Source organism: Onychostoma macrolepis, chromosome 01, assembly GCF_012432095.1.
Source record: "Onychostoma macrolepis isolate SWU-2019 chromosome 01, ASM1243209v1, whole genome shotgun sequence".
NCBI lineage: Eukaryota > Metazoa > Chordata > Actinopteri > Cypriniformes > Cyprinidae > Onychostoma > Onychostoma macrolepis.
Window position 1 is genome coordinate 39,004,421 of NC_081155.1, and position 25,540 is coordinate 39,029,960.

At 35.3% G+C, this 25,540-nt stretch overlaps 1 protein-coding gene across 1 annotated transcript; it reads left to right on the forward strand.

The window, feature by feature from the left end:
- Positions 1-3,902: 3,902 nt before the first annotated feature.
- Positions 3,903-23,707, forward strand: micall2b (mical-like 2b). Its single transcript, XM_058792639.1, has 17 exons — positions 3,903-4,231; positions 4,877-4,925; positions 6,714-6,855; positions 7,197-7,348; positions 7,586-7,713; positions 10,360-10,794; positions 12,139-12,459; positions 12,683-12,846; positions 13,783-13,831; positions 14,340-14,530; positions 16,828-16,895; positions 17,226-17,343; positions 21,270-21,372; positions 21,468-21,541; positions 21,802-21,916; positions 22,286-22,332; positions 23,429-23,707. Exons 1-17 carry the CDS (start codon positions 4,089-4,091, stop codon positions 23,509-23,511), a joined length of 2,382 nt encoding a protein of 793 aa, XP_058648622.1. The 5' UTR covers positions 3,903-4,088; the 3' UTR covers positions 23,512-23,707.
- Positions 23,708-25,540: the final 1,833 nt, after the last annotated feature.

Sequence of the window (25,540 nt, forward strand, 5' to 3'; positions counted from 1 at the left end):
CTTGTGCTTCCACATCCAGCATGATATGACAGCGAGTTTAAAGCCTTGCTTCTGTACAGGCCGATGCAAGCAGAAAGAAATAAAGACAAAAAGAATCAAGGGACAAAGATGGAATTAAGTATGGGGCGGGACTTTGATTTTCTTGATTGGTTATTAACTAAGCAATTGAAAATTATTTAAATAAGAACATCCTGCTTGTAGGAAAGTGCTTTTTAAAACATTTATGAATACATAAGCTGCCTCTGCCAAGAGATTGTTTATTATCAAAACAGCCATCATAATTAAAACTTTAAAACATGGCAAAATACAGCGAACCTAGACATGTTATAATTATTACTACTGTGCAAATGTGTCTCTGACAAGTTATGAATCTGAAACATGTCAAAGCTAGCTCCTGTCATAATCCACTCGATTCCTCTTGTAATAGTGAGAAAACCTCTTAAGCACTAGAGCACTGTTAAAAGTCAAATGAAGACCCTTCAGCTAGAGGCCATATGTCCCAAAGTATTAAATGGCATTCAGATACAAAATATGACATACCCATGGGACGATTTTGGCTATTTACAGTTTTAATAGTGTACAGTGGGAAAATACACGACTGTTCAGAAGTTTGGAGTTTTTTTTATGTTTTTGAAAGAAGTCTCTTATGATCAAGGCTGAATTTATTTGATCAAAATTAAAGTAAAAACGGTAATATTGTGAAATATTATTACAATTTTAAAATGTCATTTATTCCTGTGATGGAAAAGCTGAATTTTCAGCATCATTACTCCAGTCTTCAGTGTCACACAATCCTTCAGAAATCATTTTAATATGATGTATTGCTGCTCAAGAAACACTTCTTATTATTACCAATGTTAAAAATTATTATTGTGAAAACTAATACTTTTTTCAGGATTCTTTGATAAATTGCTCAAAAAATAACATTTACTGTCACTTTGCATCAGTTTTATGCATCCTTGCTGAATAAAGTTTCAATTTCTTAAAAAAAAAGAAAAGTAAATCACATGATAGTTGAAGTCATAATACATAATAGTTAAAATAGTTTAAAGGTTGCCTTTTATGCTATGCTTGTTTTTGAAGTCTGTGTTTAATGACTCCAAAAACCTAATTTCAACAAAATCAGCTCTGACTACATAAAGTATTCATAAAGTAAGCTATTGAAAGGAACCAGACCTACCAAATAACCAAACTTAATGAAAAACAAACACTGTGTACAGTGTGCAATAGACAAAAATGTCCTCAAATTCTGGAATGTTGCATAATTTACTTCACAGCAGATACGGCTTATTCAGTGTAGCTCCAGCTTAATTCGTAATTAGAAATTATTCCCATTATATTTTATCTCCCAATGAAATAATGTTTATTTTGGATGTAAAAAATATTGGCCTAGAAGAAAACAATAACACAATATCACACACTCCCCCTCATTCTCTCCCCATACTGAGGGCTTCAGAGATAACAGCTTCCAGATGTTCCACATTCTCACTCCGTCATTGCCTTGCTTTACTTCTAGCTGCCAAAGATGTGACATTATACCATGAATTGTTATCTTCACGTCAGTTTCTGTCTGTCACCATGCTTAGGTAACTCAGAGGGTTTTGGGAAGGCAGAAACATTTTCACACAAATTCAGTGCAAGAGTTTGTGGGAAATGGTTGAGTCACACCACATGCTCTTTTCGTTCTTTAAACATCTTTTGGTGGGCTATCTCAGCATTTTCCAACTAAATTGATTTCTTGTTTCCTCTTTAAGTCCCAATTAAGATAAAAGTATCTATGGACTGTAATTAATCAGGACTGTTTATACACCAGACCACATTTTCATACATTTTAGAACAAAATGTGGCCGTAGATTTTTTTATTTATCCATCAAACACTGTATGGTTTTACTATGGTTTTTGGTGTTCTGTGGTAGTGCTACCTGCTACCTGTGCTACCTGTTTACCAAGTAGCTTAATAGCATGCCACATGAATATGGTAACATTACAATACCAACAGGGCTTTTCACACTTGAATTAGTTAACCCTGGTTCATTATAAACTCCAGGGTTTACTGGGCTCATTCTGCTCATACTGGGTGTTCATAAACTGACGTTTCACACTGAAGCTACATTCCTAAACTGCAGTTATTTTTGCATACTTGCATTTTGACTACCAATTCATGTTTTCCATCACCATTTGGCATTTTCCCCTCAAACGCGCGGTGCTTCTGTTACAGTCCAATGCACGTGAATATGAGGCACGTGGCGCAATGTGAAGCCCTAATTTATATCAAAGCACCTTGGTATTGCCTTCATTTAAATGTCCATGTTATTATTATTATTTTATGTTTTTTTACCTAACTAAGATTTGGTCTATTACTGACATCTATTGGTCATATAAAGAATGACAACTATAGTTCTTCAGTTTATATGACCAAGTCTTCTCCTAATGTTTGACATAATACGATGATTAAATATGAACAAATTAGAGGGTGGGGGGCAGGTTTTAAGTTAGTTTATAGCCTACATATAAATCTATAGGCTACGTTTATATATTGAAATAAGTCAATCATGCATGTCTAAAGCACATGCCTAGATTTACTGTTTCCTTCAGTGACTCAGCGAGATTAGACAAGTCCAACTACACCTGGAGCAACACAGACACACCCATAAGAACATATAAAGAACACCACCTGCATGAACACTGACCTGCCATTATGCAAATGCTACTTTACCACTGGCTGCAAAACTGTAACAGGATTATGAAAATATAAAGTATGCACACTACCATTTCAATTTTAGTCTTGCATTGTGCATTTTTTCAAACACAACACAAAGTATTTGGACACTTAAACTGACAAAAAAGCTATTTTTTATATTTTAAGGAATAATCTTAAAGGCACAGTAGGTGAACCAAAAACAAAAAAAAATTATGCTGGTTGAAGTCTCTTCACATCCCGATAGCAATCACTAAGTGGTCTAAATGTATTTATATGTATTTATACCATCTGTGGAAGGCGTAGGACCATAAAATGGTCATCCAATCATATCCCTCAGTCCGAAGATTACCATAGGCTGTCCTTCCTGCCTATCAAGTATGTATTTGCATACCTCTGCGCACCCTGTTTGCGCACAAGATACATCATTGCAGACAAAACCAGAATGGAAGGCCTTGTCATTGTAATATTATGAGCTTTGTACTGTAATGTTTTCTCACAGGTGAATGAGACATGAGGTAATTTGACAGTGCTGCATTCAACCCTCCACCAATGCTATCTCTCATAGTGTCGCTGGTTGGCCTCTGATATGCCTGTGTGTATTCATGTGTTTTGGAGGGGGTGTGGCTTTGGAGAGTGATTTGCAGGGAGGGTGGGATCTTATGCTTTCAAAGCTACCTTGCTATTAGCCTACCCTACTGTTAAAGGTATAGTTCACCAAAAAATTAAAAGTAATTTACTGAAGTTGTACCAAACCTGTATGAATTTCATTCTTCCGCTGAACACAAAATAAATATTTTAAAGAATATTAGTAAACAAACAGTTGCTGGTCCCCATTGACTTCCATAGTAATTTTTTCCATACTGTGGAACTCAACGGAGACTATTAAGGTTATCCATTTATCCATAATATTTTAGATAGATAGATAGATAGATAGATTTGCGTTTTGACATTTTGTAACTACTGGAATGACATTTTGTAACATTTGTAACTACTGAAATGACAAAATGATTTTCCAAGATTACCATGGTACTTCCATAAATAAAAAGTTTTTTTGTTTGTTTGGTATTTAAGTGCTGAGTCTTAGTGCACGAATCATTCAGTACCATGGTATATATCCAGGTATCATGAAATTATCCTCTGGTGCCATGTGTTGCAATTTAAGGGAAGTCCTTTATAAAACGTTTCCCTAAAACTCCTCCCATGAAGACGTCATAAGTTCTCAGGAGTTTCAGGGGTTTCTCCATTGGGACAGCTGAGGGTGAGGTCGCTTGAGTGGATAAGAAAACCAAAAGCTTTCCGTTTGCGTGTACGCCACACTGGAAGGGAGCAATTTCAGATTCAGTGTTCGGTTCAAAGTGCTCCTCCCGGGTTCAACCGCATTTGCACCATGGCTGCTGTGAAGGCGCTTCAACAGTGGTGCAAAATCAAGTGTGAAGGATACCGGGACGTGTCGATCACCAACATGACCACATCTTTCCGGGACGGTCTGGCTTTCTGCGCTCTAATTCACAAACACAGACCGGACTTGATGTAAGTAACAACCCCCATACAGCAAACGAGAGCGCGGTTTAGTGCTGCATTGTGCTCAAAGAAACAGCGTATGAACTTTGGACGAAAATTTTAAATGTTTAACATTCAAACATAGCGCTTGTTTACGGTTTAAAGCGGTTTCGGTTTCAGACTTTAGAACATTTAGAACTGAGGTTCAAAACAAAAGAAACTTTTGAACTTAGGACGAGGACATTAGATCTTTCAGGCTAATTCAGAACGTGTAGAACGTCGGATGGTATTAGTAAAAGTTTCAATAGGCTACTTGGAAACATAATGAGAACATTCTAATTTTTTGAGTTTAGAGAATATATTAACCTTTAGAAATTCGAACTAGAAGTTGGAACTTTTAGAACTATAGACAAAACTATTCAAACCTATTTTAGATTTCAGTCAACATATTTTTTTATTTGTTTATTTATTGCTTGAAATACTCCAATAACACCATTACTCTAACATTCCAGTTGTTTCAAGTGAAGTTCTGGAACTTGAGTGTTGACATGACAGGCTGAATGCAATGTGGTTGTGTTTGTATTAGTGTCAGATTTATATTGTTAATATTTGGCATGGGAAAATACCTTTTCTGTTCACTCATGTATGCTTGCCGCATTGTTTTCTCTCTTGCAGAGACTTTGACTCTTTGAGCAAGGAAAATATCTATGAAAACAATAAACAGGTAAGATTGTTCACTTTATTAAATGGTCTCTTTGCTAACTTTCATCACTTCTTTCTATTGTTGCCATTGCCATACTGTTTTACATTTCATTTATTCATTTTATTGAACTTAAATGTAACTTATTTTGAATACCTGTCTTTGGTATCTTCTGATATCATAACTGTCACAACAATAGTTAACAATACACTTTTCCTCATATGACAGTTCTTGGAGGTTGAAAAAGCATTATAGGCTCTACAAAGTAGTATTTTGGTTTATGGGTGGTTTAAAGCATTTATACATACTTTTCCCCCCTAAGGATAAAGATAAAAAGTTCTTTGTTTAATGTAAAAATGCTCCCCTAGGCCTTAGCGTGCAAGTTTTTGGTCAGGACAGTTGAGCAAAACAACTGAATCTGCTTTAAGTTTTCTTGGAAATGCCTTCATTCCATAAAGATCACGACCCCATCATGTTAACAGTTAGCAAGTTTCCTAGACCTCTCATAGAGCTATTTGACCTATGTGTGGTTGACCAGAGTTAAGATGTGACACAGCCACATACTCCAGGCCTATTTTTGTGGTTTCTTCTGTTTTTGCAACAGCTGAATCACATGTTGTGTTGTTGTAGACCATAATTAATCATCATCTGCACACTCTTATGTTCCTGTTTCCAAGGAAAAGGAATGCTGTCCAAACAGGGCATTGTTGTGAAAGAGAGAATACAAATGTGTATAATGAAAAGTACTGCAAAAGAAATGCTAATGAACAGTTTCATGAGCATGTAGGATGGTACTCTTTGCAAACAGAGCTAGTGTGACAAAGACAGTGAAAATGAAAGTGTTAACTGTTAAGATAAGGTAATGCATGGTTTACAGGGTGGAGATTCAGTATCAGGTAAAAGAGGAAGCTGGCACTGACAGAGAGTTCTGAGAGCAATGAAATGTTTTGTCCCCTCTCATTGCAATGCTCTGTTATGTGAGAAAATGTCCGATACACTGTTTACAAAAAAATAAGTCTAAACATTCACAGTTATCAGCTAACAGTAACTTTGGCATGGAAGTTTTAGTTATGATCTGTAGTGATTTCCAGTTCTTACATTTAGATTTGTGGTCTTTGAATCACGTTACCAGTTGTGTGTTGTTGTTTTTTTAATGAATCTTTTCAGAGAAATGCCTCCCCCTTTATCTCTTGATTTTATCTAGATTGTTTTCTCATTCTCTCTCTCCTTGTTCATGTCTGTGCTTGTTTATTTTTGATGGAAGCTTTTTTTCTCCCAAAGAAATCCAGGCCAAGTTGACATTTTTGTGTGTGTATAATGGGCATGGAGGAATTATAGTTTTACCACTCAATCTCTGGATGGAAAATCACCACAAATTACAAACTTTTGCCCAACTGTTCATCATTGTAACATTGTGAACTATACATGAGCTAAAAGCTGATCTACTGACATATTCACACTATTATGACTGGAGTAATACTGACCAGACATTCTACAAAGAAAATAAAACCTTCCTCAGTTTTAGTATATAATGTCAATCAATATTTTCTGTGTAAGAGCTAATACAATAAAAGCAGAAATATAGTTATTTAATGTGTAAAAAGATCTTAAATTGTCTAGTTTGTTGTCTATTCCAAGTTAATATTTATCAACAGCTTGTTTTATTCAAGTTCTTCCTTATTTAGATATCAAATATCTCTTAAAATCTGGAATGATTTTTGCTGTTCTAGCACTTGATCCAAATAAAAGTATAAATGAACAAAAATAATAATGAGATATTTTTTGTTATATTTATTAATTTATTTTTACCAGGCATTTGAGGTGGCAGAGAAGGAGTTGGGTATACCTGCCTTGCTGGATGCCGAAGACATGGTGGCTTTAAAAGTGCCTGATCGCCTCAGCATCCTGACCTATGTGTCCCAGTACTACAACTATTTCCATGGACGCTCTCCTAGTAAGAAATACACAAGCCCCCAAAAAATAATAGTACTGTCACTGCATAGCTGTGTATCCACCCAGTTTACAAAAGTTATGATTGTTTTCAGACATACAGATATCCAGAGGCCATAAAACATATTCTTGGTATAAAAGTACAGTATAAATAAAGGATAATATAAATAGTAGTATAATGTGGAACTGTAGGAGTTTTATAACCCTGCAAACAGTAGTAAACTACATTTTTGCAATTCCATTTAGTACCACTAGTGGTGCAGAAATTACACCTTCACTTTTGAACTTAATTAGGACTCTCATTTTTTAGCATTGCTAAAAACATTTCACTGTGTGGATGTGCAGTTGGAGGTATGGCAGGGATTAAAAGACCAGCTGAAGAGTCTAATGAAGCGCCATCTGAGAAGAAGAACCACCAACCTGTTACGGCTAAAGTATTTCCCTCCCCTAAACCAGCCACAGAGAACAAGACGCCTAAACCGGCAAACGAAAACAAGGTACACAACATAACTCATCTGACACCTGTCAGCTCACATAGGAACTTTGGCAGTTCTGTATTTTTGGTGGAGTGTGTGTAATGCAAACTCATGGGTACATAACAAACCTTATCTTAGGTGACATACTTCTGATATGATAACTTATGTTAAATATTGTTTTAAACAAATCTTATATTGAGGTATTATTTGCACAGTGCTTCATGACTAATCTTTTTTTTTTTTTTTTTTCATTTCCAGAGAGAAGTTTTGGCAGAACGTGCCAATAAAACAACTCTGAGCAGCAGTTGTAATGTGTGCAACCAACATGTTCACCTTGTGCAGCGCCACCTAGTAGATGGGAAACTGTACCACAGGAACTGCTTTAAGTAAGTCTGTTCTATTTATTTAGTTATTTATTTATTTTTTAATCTATTGGCCCTTTTATAAATTTATTGTAAACTAAAAATAAGTTATAGTAATAAATATTAATATATAAATGAAGTAAAAATAGCACTACAGTTTGAAGTAGGTTTTTTTTATTTATTATTTTTATTTTTTTAAAGAAAACTCTTATGCTCACCAAGGCTCCAAGCTTATTTGGAGGCTTATACAGTAAAAACGGTTCTATTGTGAAATTATTTCATTATATTATCGAAAGTGATAGTAAATACTTTAAAATTTTACAAAAGATTTCTTTTTAAAGGATTAGTTCACTGAAAATTCTGCCATTAATTACTCGCCCTCATGTCGTTCCAAACCTGTAAGACCTTCGTTCATCTTTGGAACACAAATCAAGATATTTTTGATGAAATCCGAGAGCTCTCTGACCCTCCATAGACAGCAATGCAACTGAAATGTTCCCAGGCCCAGAAATTTTTGCACACACAAAGTATTCTCGCTGCTTCGTAAAAATTACGGTTGAACCACTGATGTCACATGGACTGTTTTTCCGATGTCCTTGCTACGTTTCTGGGTCTGGGAACATTTCAGTTGCATTACTGTCTATGAAGGGTCAGAGAGCTCCGGATTTTATGAAAAATATCTTAACTTGTGTTCTGAAGATGAACGGAGGTCTCAAGGGTTTGGAACGACATGAGGGTGAGTAATTAATGACAATTTTCATTTTTGGGTGAACTATCCCTTTAAAGGGGTGGTTTACTGGGGTTTTTCTAGGCTTGATTGTGTTTATGGGATGCAGTCTAACATGTGTTCATGCTTCGTTTTTTTAAAAACACATTTTTTTCATATAATTTACCTTTATTCCACACCACTCTGTCCCTTCTCTGACAAACGCCTTGATTATTTTCTGTTTTTATGAAGCCCCTCCTTCAGAAATACGTGATGGGTCTACCTGATTGGTTAGCTGGCTCAGTGTGTTGTGATTTGCTAAACCGCCGAGCGTGCGTCTAAATGTCCCGCCCCTCAGCTCAGCGGCATGTGCTCCGGTTGTATTGTAAACAATGGCGTCGTCTATAATGCTTATCAATTTGAGCCCGATTGAGACGCAGAGGATATTAGTGAAGAGGATCACGCAGAACATGTGCAAACAAGGCTCTTAATGGTTTGTTTGTTTGTTTGTTTGTTTGTTTGTTTGTTGTCTCATACTTTTAGATACGCTGTTATTATGCTACTGCTTGTGTTAGCTTTTAATATACGGTTTAATTCTGATTAAAGCTTTAATACAGTACCGCAACCGCACATGCGTCCATGTATAACGCTTCTCATTGCTATGTGTAAATGTATAATTGGAACAGTTTGTTGGAGCTGATCTGACGATCTGAATGAGAGAGAGAGAGAGAGAGAGAGAGAGATGCAGAGCAAGGCGACGCGAGGAACCGTATTAAGAATGGCTGTTTTAGAACATTAATTTTGAAACTTGTGAATCCATTAGAATCGTTAGAAGACAGAATCGCAATTCATATATGAATAGATTTTTACGTGCTCCCCTAGTTTTCTTCCTCTTCTCTAAAGCAGCACAGCATGGCCTCGCCCCCTTCCTTACATGTTCCCGAGGGCGGGGTTTATCTGGGTCCGTGACGTAACAGACCAGGGAAGTAGTTCGTTGTAGTCCCTTACCAGCCGTTTTTGTAGGCATTAAACTTCCAGAATTTTAAAAGACGATATCTCTGTTTGCATTGAACTTTCAGCACTGCAACTTTGCAGATATTGTTTATGCTCAAACAGCAACATTACACACTAACTAACGTTAAAAAAGTGAAATTGCAATCAACCACCCCTTTAAAATAAATAGTTTGAATTTTCTATTCATCAAAGTATCCTAAAAAAATGTATCACGTTTCCCCAAAAAATATTAAGCAGTAAAAGCATTCCAACATTGATACTAAGAACCATTGTTAGTAATTGAGCACCAATAATAACTGAGCACCAAATCTGCATATTAGAATGATTTCTGAAGGATCGGGTGATGCTGAAGACTGGTATAATGATGCTAAAAAATTAAGCTTTGCCGTTACAGGAATAAATTACACTTTAAAATATATTAAAATATAAAACATTTGTTTAAAATTGTAGTAAAACTTCTCATATTTTTGATCAAATAAATGCAGTCTTGGTGAGCATAAGATAAATGTAAAAAAAAAAATTAAACATTTTTTTTTTTTTTTTTTTTAATAATTCCAAACTTTTGACAGGTAGTGTATGTAAATGCATCCATCACACATGACTAGTGAATCATGTATATAATGCTTAAATTTTCTTCATAATGATTTAATTTGAGCAGTGTAATGTGGGAAACATTTTTGTAATAGCTGCCTATGTTAAAATCTAAATAAATTCCTTTCATTGTTTGCTGTATGGCAGGTATTAAAGGGTTCATTGTTTTGTTTTCAGTCAGCTGATCATTTAGCATAATACCAGTGAATAATAGCAGTGAAATGTTTTTTGCCATGTCAAAAAGGGAGTGAAGATCGTCCATATTCATATTCATGATCAGATCTATCCAGTGTAAATATCTTGTCTAAGTATATTATATTTTTTTCTGTTTTCTTAACTATGACCTCTCTATTCAACAGATGCAGAGAGTGTTCCACTATTCTTCTCTCTGGCACATACAAGCCTGGAAAAGAAATGGGAACTTTCATCTGCAAGACACACACAAGCATAGAGAAGCCTGTAACTGTGCCAACTACACATATCACAGTGACTTCACCGAAGACACCGTCTGCATTTATAAGCAAGACTAACCAGAATGCATCAGGAGATACTGGAAAATCTGGTTTAACGCCTAACTCATCTAAACTAAGCTGGACGGCCAATAAAAGTGACCGTGCACCGACTCGTGAGTTAGCTGCCACACCTACTCCAGCGGTTCGGCACTCACCAGCACCAAAAACTACTCCAGCACCAGAGGCTACAACTGTGAAGACCTCCTTTAGCCCCCGAACGCCCACGGAGTCTCTTAAACCAGTAAGCAACAGTGTACAGATGAACCAAGAAGCCAGAATGAGGTGAATGTCTTTCAGTTCAGTATTCTGATATTTTATTGGATCAGTGTTGTTAAGTAAAGCTATTAAAAAAACATTGCAAGTTATTGAAATAAAGCTGAAATAAAATATAAATCTTAGATTAAAAAATAAAAAAAATTAATGGGAAATGTTGCCTTGGAAACTAACTGAAATCAATAATTTTAAGTTGAAGTAATAAAATAACTCAAATAAAAATAAAGCTAAATTATTTATATATATATATATATATATATATATATATATATATATATATATATATATATATATATATATATATATAGCTAAATAAAAATATATACACATACACGCATGTGTGTATATATATATATATATATATATATATATATATATATATATATATATATATTATACACACACACACACACACACACAGTAAAATGCCAACAAATAAAAATGCCAGAAAAGCTCTTAAAAAATGTTAAAATAAAGCTAAAATAGAAATAAGTAAAATATATTATAATAGGATAAATATATATTAAATAAAAATATATAAGAGCTGATTGAAACTATTAATAAATAATATAATGGTATATAAATAATTCTAAAATAAGAGTGCTTTGGATCAGGAAATGGGTCCATATTAGACTGGTGAAGGGGTAATCGGGTTAAATTACATTAAATATGGTTTCTAAAAATTTAATGTTGTATCTTAGATCGTTGGAGTATATTTCAAAGATTATTTTTATGCATGATGCAAGATATATCGGTACCGTGTCGGTGGATATTACATCTTTTATTTTATTGGTATTGGTCAAAACTGGATGTATCATCCAATATTGAAAATAATTAATTATTTTCTGAATATTTAATTCTCTTTACCATCATCTACTGTAACATTTCCTTTAACAATTTAATAGCACTGCAAATCTCAGGATTATTATCCATTTTCATACTGTACTTTATAATGTTGTGATGGCTAAATTCACTTTAGCATTTCTACCGATTAACTTTAGGTTTTTTATTTTTCCAGTTTATTATTTAAATCATTTTAAAAACCTGAATGAAAAAAAAAAAAAAAAATATATATATATATATTATTATTTAAAAATAATACATTTTAATAAAACACTTTTTATTAATATTTTTAAATTAGTAGTAGTAGTATCAATAATAATAATAATAATAATAATAATAATAATAATATATTATTATTATTAATATTTATTACACACTTATTTAGACAAAATTTAATTTTAATGTTGGTTGGCCATTATGGTTATTGACCATAAAATGACAGTGGCAGGCTTATTGAATTGACTAGAACCTTAACATTTGTTTTTTTGTTTGTTTTTTTTTCTTGGATAGATTCTTTGAGTCCAGCAGCAATCCCAGCAGTATTGTGCCTGCCAGCAAGAGCACCTCATCATACACCTCAACTATATCTGTGAGTACAGCAAGTGTTAAAACTCCTACACCAGAAAGCACAGCACCTAGAGCCACTGCAGGAGCCGCAGCTGGTAAAGGTAGAGTCCTTCTGCGGGTGGGAGACTGGACAAAAACACAGGACGCAGAAAAAGAGAAGGAGAATGAAAAGGAGAAAGCCAAAGCGGTGATCGGCAAGATGGTGACGGTGGAGAAAAATAACAACTCGTCTCTGAGTCCAGCTGGGCTGAAAGCAAACAACAGGTGAGATGTATTCGCCTACTAAGAGTGCATTACATAGTTGGCATATATTTTATGACTTGTTTTCACAGGGTGGTGGTGTACAAGGGTCATAAATGAAACAGAATTATGGCCTTTATGTAATCAAGCCTGTTGAGGATTGTTTAAACTCATGTTTTGTTGACCTGTTTGTGTAAAAAGGCACATCTATCATTAACACAATCTCTTCTCACTTTGGTTTCTATAGTAATGTTTCCCCTGTGGAATCGGGTGCTAAAGGCCCCTCAGGTAGGGTGCGTCTCAAAGCACTGGATGCCAGTGTGGAACCTACTGCCCCGGCTGCTGCAGCGCCATCCTGGATCAAAGATAAAACCTCCAGGCCTGCGAGCATGCTATCGTCCAACAGCAAGGGTGAGGAAGATACACCTGATGCATTGATAACATACAGAGCTTCCTCTTATTAGTTGTTTTGCTTGATGGATTTTTCGCTGCCTTTTCACAATTATTAAAGTGTTCAATATCAAGCAGCATTTGTTGGTCCTTGAATTCCGGTTTTAAAAAAATCTCTCAAATGGCATGTGGTGGATTTCTGAATTTACATTTTAAAAAATGTAAAAAAATAAAAATTTTAAAATTAAATGTCAATTCATTTCACTTCTCCATTTGAGCTTTATGATTTTTTTTTTTTTATTATTATTATTATTATTATTATTTATTTTTTTTAGGCTTATGATATTACATTTATCTGGAAACGCAAAGCACCAATACGTTCATATGTTTGTACATTTATATTTGCGTTCTTTTTGCATCAAAATATTGTCAAGGTTACAGTTTTAAACCCTTTCTTACATTGCTTTAATAATAGCTACAGTAATTCAGTAAAAAAGCATTTTTGCTGGTCAAGAAATACTTTTCTTCTTATCATCAATGTTGATACAATTGTGCTGTTTAATATTTAGTTCGAACTGTGCACAATGTTTTTTTTTTGTTTGTTTTTTTCAGGATTTTGTTGAATAGAATTTTTTTGTGTTTGTTGTAATATAATTTTTTTAAAGACATTACTAATGTCTTTACTGTAAAATTTGATTATGTGCATCCTTGCTAAATAAGTAAAAAATCTTATTTGTGCCAAATTTTAGAACAGTGGTGTAGTTGTAAGCCAAAATTCTGAATTAATTAATTTATTAATAAAAATGTTATTCTAAGACCAACAAGGAAGTTGATGTAGGAACGTATTCTTCCTAAATCACATTAAACCAAATATAATAACGCTAACACAATTTCTTCTCATTTTTAAAATGTCTACTAGGTCCATTTCTAAATGAAAACCTTTTGATGTAATTTCAGAAAACGATACAGCTCCATCTGATTGGAGGTCCATGCTCAAGCCTGTAAAGTAAGTTGTGCTCGTTTCTCTCTAAATCAAACCTGCTTTTGATCTTTACTAATACTTTCTTGTTCTTTAATATATATTTTTTAATCAGAAAGATGAATCATTTTGTGTCATGTTCTTTCTCAGTAAAATCATTTAATAACATCTTCTCTATATGATTTCCCTATCTAAATAATCCTGCTCTTCATTGATTAATGGTTCATTCTCCAGACAGTCTGTCCCTTCCATTCCTTCACGCTCTCTTGTGATTGGTTCTCTTGATGGGCGTGTAAACCCGTTGCGCCCAATAAGACCAGCAGTGGGTCGTATCTGAAAGCCCCCAGAGCGATAGAGCTCAGTGCACAAGCACTTCCCCCCCCTGAAGATCTTTCACCTGTAACTGCCCCTTTAACATGCCTCACCCTCCAAATCTTTTACCTGTCAGAGGTGAGAGAAGCCATGCTGAACATTTAGTTGCTCAGAAACAAAACACAAAAGTTGAATGTCTTCTCATCTCTTTTCCTTTTTATAGAACTGTCGGTTCCACAGAAAACACTGGCTCACCCTCCAAGAAGCCGGAAGCAGCTTCCTCTCCACGGACATCAGGTCTGGGAATCTCCCAGACATCTGTTCCTGCACCATCTACCACAAGCATCTCCATTAGCATCAACTCACCCAAAGCTCCCTCACCTAGCCCAATGAAAAACGGGCCTAAATCTAGTGGTAAGATCTTAGGAAAATGTGTAGAAATGGGATTTTTGTTAAATATTCTTTTATTCAACAATGGAGGTCACATAAGAACAAATACATCTTTTAAAAAAGTGAAAGGTTTGGACGCATCCAATGAATGGAAGGAATGAATGAATGAAAGTTTATTAGAAAATTTTACAAAATATGTATGGGATGTGCCTAAAACAAGTTAATACAGTGGGAGGCGGTGGGTTATTTGGTAGGTTTATTGAACAGTGAGAGAAAATCCAGAAAAACGCATTTCAAAAAAGTTATAAATTGATTTGCATTTAAATGAGTCATAAGTATTTGATCCCCTATCAATGAGCAAGATTTCTGGCTCCCAGGCGTCTTTTATACAGGTAAGGAGCTGAGATTAGGAACACTCTCTTAAAGGAAGTGCTCCTAATCTCAGTTTGTTACCTGTATAAAAGACACCTGTCCACAGAAGCAATCAATCAATCAGATTTCAAACTCTCCACCATGGCCAAGACCAAAGAGCTGTCCAAGGATGTCAGGGACAAGATTGTAGACCTACACAAGGCTGGAATGGGCTACAAGACCAGCTCCAAGCAGCTTGGTGAGAAGGTGACAACAGTTGGTGCAATTATTCGCAAATGAAAGAAACACAAAATAACTGTCAATCTCCCTCGGACTGGGGCTCCATGCAAGATCTCACCTCGTGGAGTTTCAATGATTATGAGAATGGTGAGGAATCAGCCCAGAACTACACAGGAGGCTCTCAATGATCTCAAGGCAGCTGGGACCATAGTCACCAAGAAAACAATTGGTAACACACTACGCCGTGAAGGACTGAAATCCTGCAGCGCCCGCAAGCTCCCCCTGCTCTAGAAAGCACATGTACAGCCCGTCTGAAGTTTGCCAATGATTCAGAGGAGAACTGGGTGAAAGTGTTGTGGTCAGATGAGACCAAAATCCAGCTCTTTGGCATCAACTCAACTCGCCGTGTTTGGAGGAGGAGGAATGCTGCCTATGACCCCAAGAACACCATCCCCACCGTCAAACATGGAGGTGGAAACATTATGCTTCGGGGGTGTTTTTCTGCTAAGGGGACAGGACAACTGCACCGCATCAAAGGGACGATGGACGGGGCCATGTACCATCTGGGCCAGGGCATTGAAAATGGGTCGTGGATGGGTACTCCAGCATGACAGTGACCCAAAACACACGGCCAAGGCAAAAAAGGAGTGGCTCAGTTTCCACACCTAAATCCCATAGAAAATTTGTGGAGGGAGCTGAAGGTTCGAGTAGCCAAACTTCAGCCTCAACCTTAATGACTTGGAGAGGATCTGCAAAGAGGAGTGGGACAAAATCCCTCCTGAGATGTGTGCAAACCTGGTGGACAACTACAAGAAACTTCTGACCTCTGTGATTGCCAGCAAGGGTTTTGCCACCAAGTACCAAGTCATGTTTTGCCAAAGGGTCAAATACTTACTTGACTCATTAATATGCAAATCAATTTATAACTTTTTTTGAAATGCGTTTTTCTGGATTTTTTTGTTGTTGTTCTGTCTCTCACTGTTAAAATAATCCTACCATTAAAATTATAGACTGATCATTTCTTTGTTAGTGGGCAAACGTACAAAATCAGCAGAGGATCAAATTTTTTTTTCCCCCACTGTACATTTAGATTTATTCTAAAATACACTTGTCAAAATTAAATATGCTAAAGATATTTTCTCTGAAAACCAATGTTTTTTTGTTGTCGTTTTTTTCTATTAATTAACATACTATTATAGTATTTATAATTTCACTTTGATTTTAGGGGTAGGTTAGGTTTATGTATGCAAAAATGCTTTTTTTTACTGAATTATTGTAGCTATTATTAAAGCAATGTAAGAGAGGGTTAAAAACTGTAACCTTGACAATATTTTGATGCAAAAAGAATGTAAATATAAACGTACAAACAGATGAACATATTGGTACTTTGCGTTTCCAGATAAATGTAATAATATCATAAATCTCAAAAGAAAAAAGTTCAAATGCTATTACTGTGAAACAAGATCAAGATACTGATTTGATTTTTGTTCTTCTGTGTCACAAATAAATAATTTTTTTCATTGTACCATGTCCATAAACTATGATAATATGGTTTTACTTTCTGTAAGGGACCCAAATACAGCCAAACATGAATTTATATGTTAACATGAACAGTTACATTAACATTAATTGCGTTAAGATTAATAAGAGCGCTGCATGCAGTACATTTGTTTCTTAGTTTCCCTATTTCTCTGTTCATCTGTATGTTTTCATCTCTGTCTGTCTTCCAGACTCCAGCAGTGGCAGCATCGTATCTCCTGTTAGTCCCCCAGAGACTGAAACACACAAATTGCACAAGGTGTGTGTCAAAACAATAATTACAAGTGTTATCTGGTCTTGTGCATTTCTGTCTGCACTGTGTGTGAGTGTTGAGGGAATACTTTGTCAAGGGGCCTATTTAGACTGTTTTGGAGAGTCAAAAGGACCTTTGGGGCACAGTTATCTTTGAATAGACTGTTAGGATCAAAATAGAGTGACTTCATTGTAAGCCCAGAATTTTGAGCAGTCTTTTCACTCCTCCGATAGACTAGAAAAGCATTGAAAGGAATAAATAAACCACTGAGGATCTGTACAAATTCGTTTGTGCAGAAAGCTCACGTTTGACGTATTGTGTGTCTGTTTGCTTTAGCCGGGTTACATTCCTAAGGAAGAAATTCAAAAAGAACTGAAGGAAATCGAGATGAATATGAACGAGTTGGAGAAAAGAGGAGTAGAGCTGGAAAAACAACTCCGACAATGTGATGAGGGTCTGTACACACACACACTCTTAAAAACGTCTCTTTTACAAATAATGAAAGAATGAATCGTCTTTTGTCAGATCCACTTCTCAGACACTCACATTACAAAGGAAGAATTATTTAACTGTGTCCAATTATCTTGCAAAACTAATGGATACATATTTTTTTTTTATTGTTTACTTAAAAAATATCTTTCTCTCTCTCTCTCTCTCTCTCTCTCTCTCTCTCTCTCTCTCTCTATATATATATATTATACACAGACACAGTATCTCACAAAAGTGAGTACACCCCTCACATTTCAGCAAAATTTTTTGTATATCTTCTCAAGGGACAATAATACTAATACACAAATGAAACTTGGATATATTTTACAGTAGTCAATGTGCAGCTTGTATAGAAGTACAAATTTACTGTCCTCTAAATATAACTCAACATATAGCCATTATTGTCCAAATAACTGGCAACAAAAATGAGTACACCCTAAGTGAACATGTCAAAACTGTGTCCAAAGTGTCAATATTTTGTAGGGGCACCATTGTTATCTAGCACTGCCTTAATCCTCCTGGTCATGGAATTCACCAGAGCTGCGCAGGTTGTTGCTGAATCCTCTTCCACTCCTCTATAATGACTTCACGGAGCTGCTGGAAGTTAGACACATGGTGAATGCCCCACATGTGCTCAATAGAGTTCAGGTCTGGAGACATACTTGGCCACTCAATCACCTTCACCTTCAGCTTCATCAGCAAGGTAGTTGTCGTCTTGGCAGTGTGTTTGGGGTCGTTATTATGTTGGAAAGCTGCCGTTCGGCCCAGTTTCTGAAGGGAGGGCATCATCTTCTGCTTCAGAATGTCTCAGTACATGTTGGAATCCACGTTTCCCTCAATGAACCGCAGCTCCCCAGAACCAGCAACACTCATGCAGCCCCAGACCACCATGCTTGACTGTAGGCAAGACACAATTTTCTTTGTGCTCCTCACCAGGGCGCACCACACATGCTGGACACCATCTGAGCCAAACAAGTTTACCTTAGACTCATCAGACCACAGGACTGTTTCCAGAAATTCATGTTTTGGACAGGTTGTCTTCAGCAAACTGTTTGCAGGCTTTTTTGTGAGCTAGCTTCAGAAGAGGCTTCCTTCTGGGACGACGGCCATGCAAACCGACTTGTTGTAGAGTGCGGCGTATGGTCTGAGCACTGACAAGCTGACCTTCCACTTCTGCCACCTCTAAAGCGATGCTGGCAGCACTCCTGCATCTGTTTTTGAAGCCAGCTTCTGCACCTGACACACAGCACAAGGACTCTTCTTTGATCGACCCTTGCGAGGCCTGTTCTGAGTGAAACCTGTCTTGAAAACCTCTGTATGACACTGGCCAGTGGCCACTGTACTGTAACTCAGTTTTAGGTTGTTACTGATCTTCAGAGGTGGGTAGTAACGAGTTACATTTACTTCGTTACATTTACTTGAGTACATTTTTTGGGTAACTAATACTTTTAGAGTATATTTAAAAATGGGTACTTTTACTCTTACTCAAGTACATTTTTAGTGAAAAAACGGTACTTTTACTTCTTTACTGTGGGCGACGCTCCTCTCGTTACTTTATCTTAATGCATACAAGTTAAAAATCCTTCAGTTTATTCCAAGCGCGCCATCTACTTTTTTTTCTGGGCAATGAGCGTTGCCCGTTCGCGAATGATTCATTCTTTTGAGTCAATTCTATTCGAAGGCTTGATCAAACCAGTTGGCAGACCAATGAATCGGTTCGCGAATCAGTTTGAATGATTCGTTCAGTTCCCTGCCGCACGCGCTGAGTCGTCTGAGGCAGTTCTCACTCAGAGTTGTAACATCAAGAGCGCTGAAGACGTGGCTCTGGATCAACAGTCAGTTGAAAGCAAATCTGCAAAGGCTATGGTTTACTAGCTATGAAGATCTTTATTAGAAGAACACCGCGTGTGCTGTCGGTTCCACAGGTATAGATTCGATTACAGTTCACGATACCACTATGACATTACAGTTTGTTGTACATGTACCTTACACATTAAATACAATGTATATTTGATTCATTAAATAAGCTGTGACGGAGTATGAAATAAACACCCGCCAAACCCGCGTTAGTTCCAGGAGGAATGCCTTGCCTAGACACAATTAATATGGAAATTTTCACAATATTTACGCTTGCAGAAATAAAGGCTACATTTGTTTACATTTTGCGGAACAGACGGAAGAAGATCCGTCAATGTGCATTTGTTTCGTTATGTTCAGATGTTCTGTAGCGGTCATGTGAGGAGATTTTACTCTTCTCCGTGTCAGAGGTTATATACATTTATAATACATAATTAAACTTTTAATTTAATTTAACTCAGTGATGCAAATCAGAATTTGTATCAGCTGTTACTCCAGTTTTCGGTGTAATATGATCCTTCAGAAATCATTCAAATATATTGTTTTATTACCAGTGTTGTTGAAAAAAAACAAAAACAAAAAAACAGCATATGCTGGTTAGGTATGTTTTGAAGCTGGATTGCTGGTTTGTGCTGGTCATGTGCTGGTCTTGAGCTGGTTGGACCAGCTTAAATCAGTTCAAACCAGCATCCCATGCTTCAAAACATACCTAACCAGCATATGCTGTTTTTTTCAACAGGAAACAGTTTTGCTGCTTAATATTTTTTGGAACCTGTGACAGTTTGTTCAGGATTCTTTTATGATTAGAAAGCTAAAAAAGAACAGCATTGATAATAAATCAGGCTGATAAAAATTCTGATTTGCATCACTGAAATAAATTACATAAAAAAAAAATTAAAGGTATTTTGAACGGCAGTGTGTGTGTGTGTGTGTGTGTGTGTGTGTGTGTATAAAATGTATCTAAATATCTATATATCTAAATAAAAATAGATTATATTCAGTATATGATCCAAAGTAACTAGTAACTAACTACTTGAGTAGTTTTTTTATCCGATACTTTTTTACTCTTACTCAAGTAACTATTCAGACTATTACTTTTACTTTTACTTGAGTAAATATTTCTTCAAGTACTTTTACTTTTACTTGAGTACAGTTTTTGGGTACTCTACCCACCTCTGCTGATCTTCTTATAGCCGCGGCCATCTTTGTGGAGAGCAACAATTCTGATTCTCAAATCCTCAGAGTTCTTTGCCATGAGGTGCCATGTTGAACATCCAGTGGTCAGTATGAGAGAATTGTACTCAAAGCACCCAATTTTAACTGCTCTAAAACAAGATACACAAATTGGTATAGTCCTGTCAAGCAGACAAAAACATGAACATGATGAATAGGACACATGGCTTTGCATGGTTAAATGACGTATAGCTGTTTTCATGTAGGGTGTACTCACTTTGGTTGCCAGATTGTTTGACAATAATGGCTGTATGTTGAGTTTTATTTTCAGAGGACAGTAAATCTGTACCGCTATACAAGTTGCACATTGACTACTCTAAAATATATCCAAGTTTCATTTCTATAGAATTGTCCCTTAAAAAGATATACTAAAATGATTGCCGAAATGTGAGGGGTGTACTCACTTTTGTGAGATACTGTGTATATGTATATGTGTGTGTATATATGCATGCGTGTGTGTGTTTTATATATATTATATATAAAAAAAATAATTTTTTTTCAAATTCATTTACTCATTGCTGTGCATAAATGAAACTGTTGATCCATCATTACTGTAGTGTACACTAATAAATTCAGAATTAAAGGATGTTTAAGACTGTATTAGTGGTTTAAGCATTATTTAAAAATGCTTATTAAAAAAAAAAATAAGATTGTTGTCCACTGATGCTCCAGCAGGTGGAGACAAATATTACAAATGTGGATTCTCAACTCTTAACTTGCACTATTAGATTAGACTAAACAAATGCAATTATGTTTAAAGGAATCTTGCATTTCTTGTTTGTTTTTTTTGTATTTCTTCAGAAGGAAAAGAGGACACATTAATGAACGACTTAATGGTGGACTGGTTTACCCTCATCAGAAACAAACAGGTCTACATGAGACGCGAATCCGAGCTTGTGTATATGTAAGTGTAAACTGTTGAATTACTGGAATACTGATAGTGAATATCTTCTATTTCTAAATGTGCGTTAAACCGTTTTATTATCTGTGTTCTGATAGTGCCAAGACACAGGATCTAGAGGAAGAGCAGCCCAGTGTTGATGCCGAACTCAGGAAACTGCTGGACAAACCAGGTTGGTACGACGCTGAAAAAGTCAAGCATCATTTGTTTGCAGATGCTGCTTGATCAAATATTTTTATTTGTGTAGTGCAATGGCATTCATACTTTATGGGGTTACTGTATCACTGGATGATGAAGTTTTGTGTAGACAGTTGTAAACTGATTGTACGATTTGGTTAATTTAAAAGCTCTACTTTTGTTTAAAAGCTTAAAAGCTTCATATCACTTTTGTGTAATCTAATCTAGCTATTGAATGATGTTTCTATCCTGTAGAGCATCTGAAGACATCTTGGGATCGTAAACGAGAGGAAGAGCTGATGGCCAAACTTGTGGGGATTGTGAACGACAGGAACGCCATAGTGGAGGGGCTGGATGAAGACAGACTCAGGTGTGCAACACATATCATATCCTACCATCCTTGCCCAAACATCCTTGGTTACATCAGCAGAAGAGAGAAGTTACTACATTTTGATGGAGAAAAAAAAAAAAAAAATAGAAACTTAAGTTTTGTAATAATATGCACAGTATGACCAGGTACATTCATTAAAGTAAATAGGCTATTTATTTATCTTATTTTTATGTGTTTAGAATAATATGCACAATTTAACTAGGAGTATTTATTTATTCTGCATTTTGTATTTTATTTGTATATATTTGTATTTATATTGCTTAATACATTTCAGAGTGCTACTGAATACCTAAAACCATATTACTTAATTTGTGACACTTGTGAATCTTTTTACGCTTCTATCTACAGGGAGGAAGAGGAGGATGAGCAGCTGAATAAGATGATGCAGAATCTTGGTAAATATGATTATGTAGCATTAAAACCTGAGATTAAAAATACTTTTTCCCAGAAGCTTTTGAAAAAGGTAGAGGAAATTGTGCAAAATAAATATTTAACCTTTAAAAATAAATCATATTTTAATGAATTTAACATTTTAAGGTTTCTCAAAAACATGGCAATGTCTTATATTACAACAAATTACATTTCTTTAGCTAGAAACCGATTACTCTTCACCAGCTGGCTCTGATTTTAAAGAGGCAGAAATTTGCAGCCAACTCCATTTATTATGGTCCATTGGATGTCTGTTGGATGATTCAAAATGAACATCCCTTCCTGTTTGCAAATAATAAGAGGCTGGCAGTGAAGAGACAATTGTTTATTGTCACCATTTGTTCGCTGATGGCAGAGAAAATTATTATTGGTAAGATTTAGTGTCTGTTTCTAGTCAACATAATATAAACTGATATATTTAGTTTAGCATGGTAAAGCTGGTTGCACATGAGATTTCTACTCAAGGTACTGGAATCTAATGTGCTAAATACAGAAAGGTTTTCTAATAAAAACTTGAATTAATTGCACAATATTGTTTGCACGTTCAACTAAGCAGTTCAGAGGGGGTTTGTTTTGTTTTGTTTTTTTTACATTTCTATCTCCGATGTTAAAACTAAAGTTTTCTTTTTGGAATAACTGCCACCTGTGCAACTCTCAACCCACCAACTCAAAGTGCTATGAATCTTGGGAGTAATTGCTCAGTGCATGTTTATATATTCCACGATTTGAAAGGCCAAACCGGAAAAGTAATGCAACCCATTTTGATTTAATGATCACTAATGGAAACCATAGGTATCTAGACTTGGCTAATGATCTGTCTGCATTTTCGAAGCTAAAATGACTTCTAATAAAGTGTATGATTTACTAACCCAATTAAGCCAATGCATAAATGTGGGCAAAAGTCATAACCATTTGCAATTCATGACATAAAAACTGCCGGAAAGCCCTGGAAGCTGTTACTGATGTTCTGTGGTCACCATTAGTAAATGACCTCTTGGTTTCTCTTGAAATGAACTTTATGTACCTTGCAGTTAAGTGTGGGTTATGCTTTACCATTTGCAGATATGAAGAAAGAAAAAGTCAAGAGAAAATCCATATCCCGGTGGTTTAGTCTGAAAAGTAAACGGCCGTCCGCAGAGGACTGATCCTCATGAAAGGTGTGTGTGTGTGTGTGTGTGTGTGTAGTCCCAGACCGAATGTTTCAGCTGTAGTTTGAGCTCAGATCACTAAATCTTAATGGCAGTTACACAGCCTTCAACAAATGTTTTTCTTTTTTTCTTTTTTTTTTCTTTTTTTTTTCTTTTTTTGAAGTCACATCATTTATGTATTTTCACACTTTTTTTTTTCACATACTTTTGCACTTTTTGGGGGTGTTTTGGGTGTGATTTGTGCATTTGTTAGCAAATGTTTTGCACTTGAATCCTTTGTATAATGTTGATTTATCTCTGTCAGTGTTTCATTAGAGAATTGGACAGTTTTGAGAGAAAGGAGGTCTTTAAGTTATACTGATTCATATTGGATCAAAGTTGAAAATAGACGGGTTAAGGTCTGACCCAAACTGAATTCACTTTCTTACACTTGACTTTTTACAATGTATTTTAAATTGCGAATATCACTCATTTTTGCTGGAAACTATCCTGTTTAATCATTTTAATGGTATTATCCTGGCACACTTCTACCATCTCAACAGCAGGGGGCAGACAGTGACTGATTTCAGCCATAGGACACTGTATGCCATAATTTCTCTACAACCTGTGAGAGAACTGATTTAATAGGGTCTTTTTTTTTTTTTAAGAAATGATTTGGGATTCATCATTTAGAGTCTATGGTATCCATAAATATGAATTGTCTTCATATGATCTGTACTTTTTGTTTTAAATGTTCTTGCTTATTTGATTAAAGGTACATCTTAAACGTGTAACGAACTGTTTAACTATTTGTACCAAAGTATTTGCCTAACTGTTTGTAATTTAAGCTAAAAGGTCTCTATTTTTTTTTTTACCCAGTGCCCAGCATTTAATTTCAAACCTTTATATTGTGTACAATAAATTTTAATCGTCAACATGAATGCCTTATTTTTCTTCTTAGTCCATCTGCAGTTAAATATGATTACACCTACAGTAGTTGCTTTTTCTCTTCCATTAACGAAGCACGAATTTGTTTGCATACTTTTTTCACCAGAAGTTCTGCGTAAGACTCTGTAATGAATGCAAAAAATGACCTTTAACTTGGAAATTTGGGTGTGCTAAAATGCCACCTTTTATTCTTTTCATATAATTGTAAAATGCATTTTAATAGTAATTTTCAGTATCATATCTTTTTTCTATATAAATTTTATGCATTATGCATGTTTTTTTTTTTTTTTTACATGTTATGATTTTATTTTAACATTTCTTGAAGTTGCAAAAAATATTTCTTATAAAAAAAAAAAAACAGTAATATTGTGAAATACTATAATAATTTAAAATAACTATTTTCTATTTTAATATATTTTCAAATGTAACTTATTCCTGTGATGGTAAAGCTGAATTTTCATCATCATTACTCCAGTCTTCAGTGTCACATAATATTTTAGAAATCATTTTAATATGCAGATTTGCTGCTCAAAAACCCATTTCTTATTGTTATCAATGTCAAAAACAGTGGTACTGTTTAATATTTTTGCATAAATCTACTTTTTTTTTTTTTTTTTTTTTCCCGGATTCTTTGAATATGAAGTTCAAAAGAACAGCATTTATTTGATTGTTTTATTTTTTTTGCAACAACATAAGTCTTTACTTTTGATCAATATAATGCAATAGTATTGCTCAAAAGTACACATTTAAAAAAAAAAACAAAAAAAAAAACCTTTTGCACTTTCCTTAGGTAAAATAACGTTCTTTATGTCTCATGTGAGGATGACCCAACTTAGACGTTTTAAAATGCCTGAACAACTGTAAGTAAACACTCTTGGAAAACACCTAGCAGTGGAAGAATCTTATAATAAACTGAATGCTTGAACTTGTTTTGGGGACTCCCTATGAAACTGACTAGGTACATACTCTGTATGTGTACACACTTACCTGTCCAAGATTCATCTTAATAATGTTAGCATTTGTGTGTCTTGCAGCATGTGTTTGTGGGCTTCTAATGCATACAAATTTATTCCGGTTCTGTCTGTTTGGCTTTGTCGTT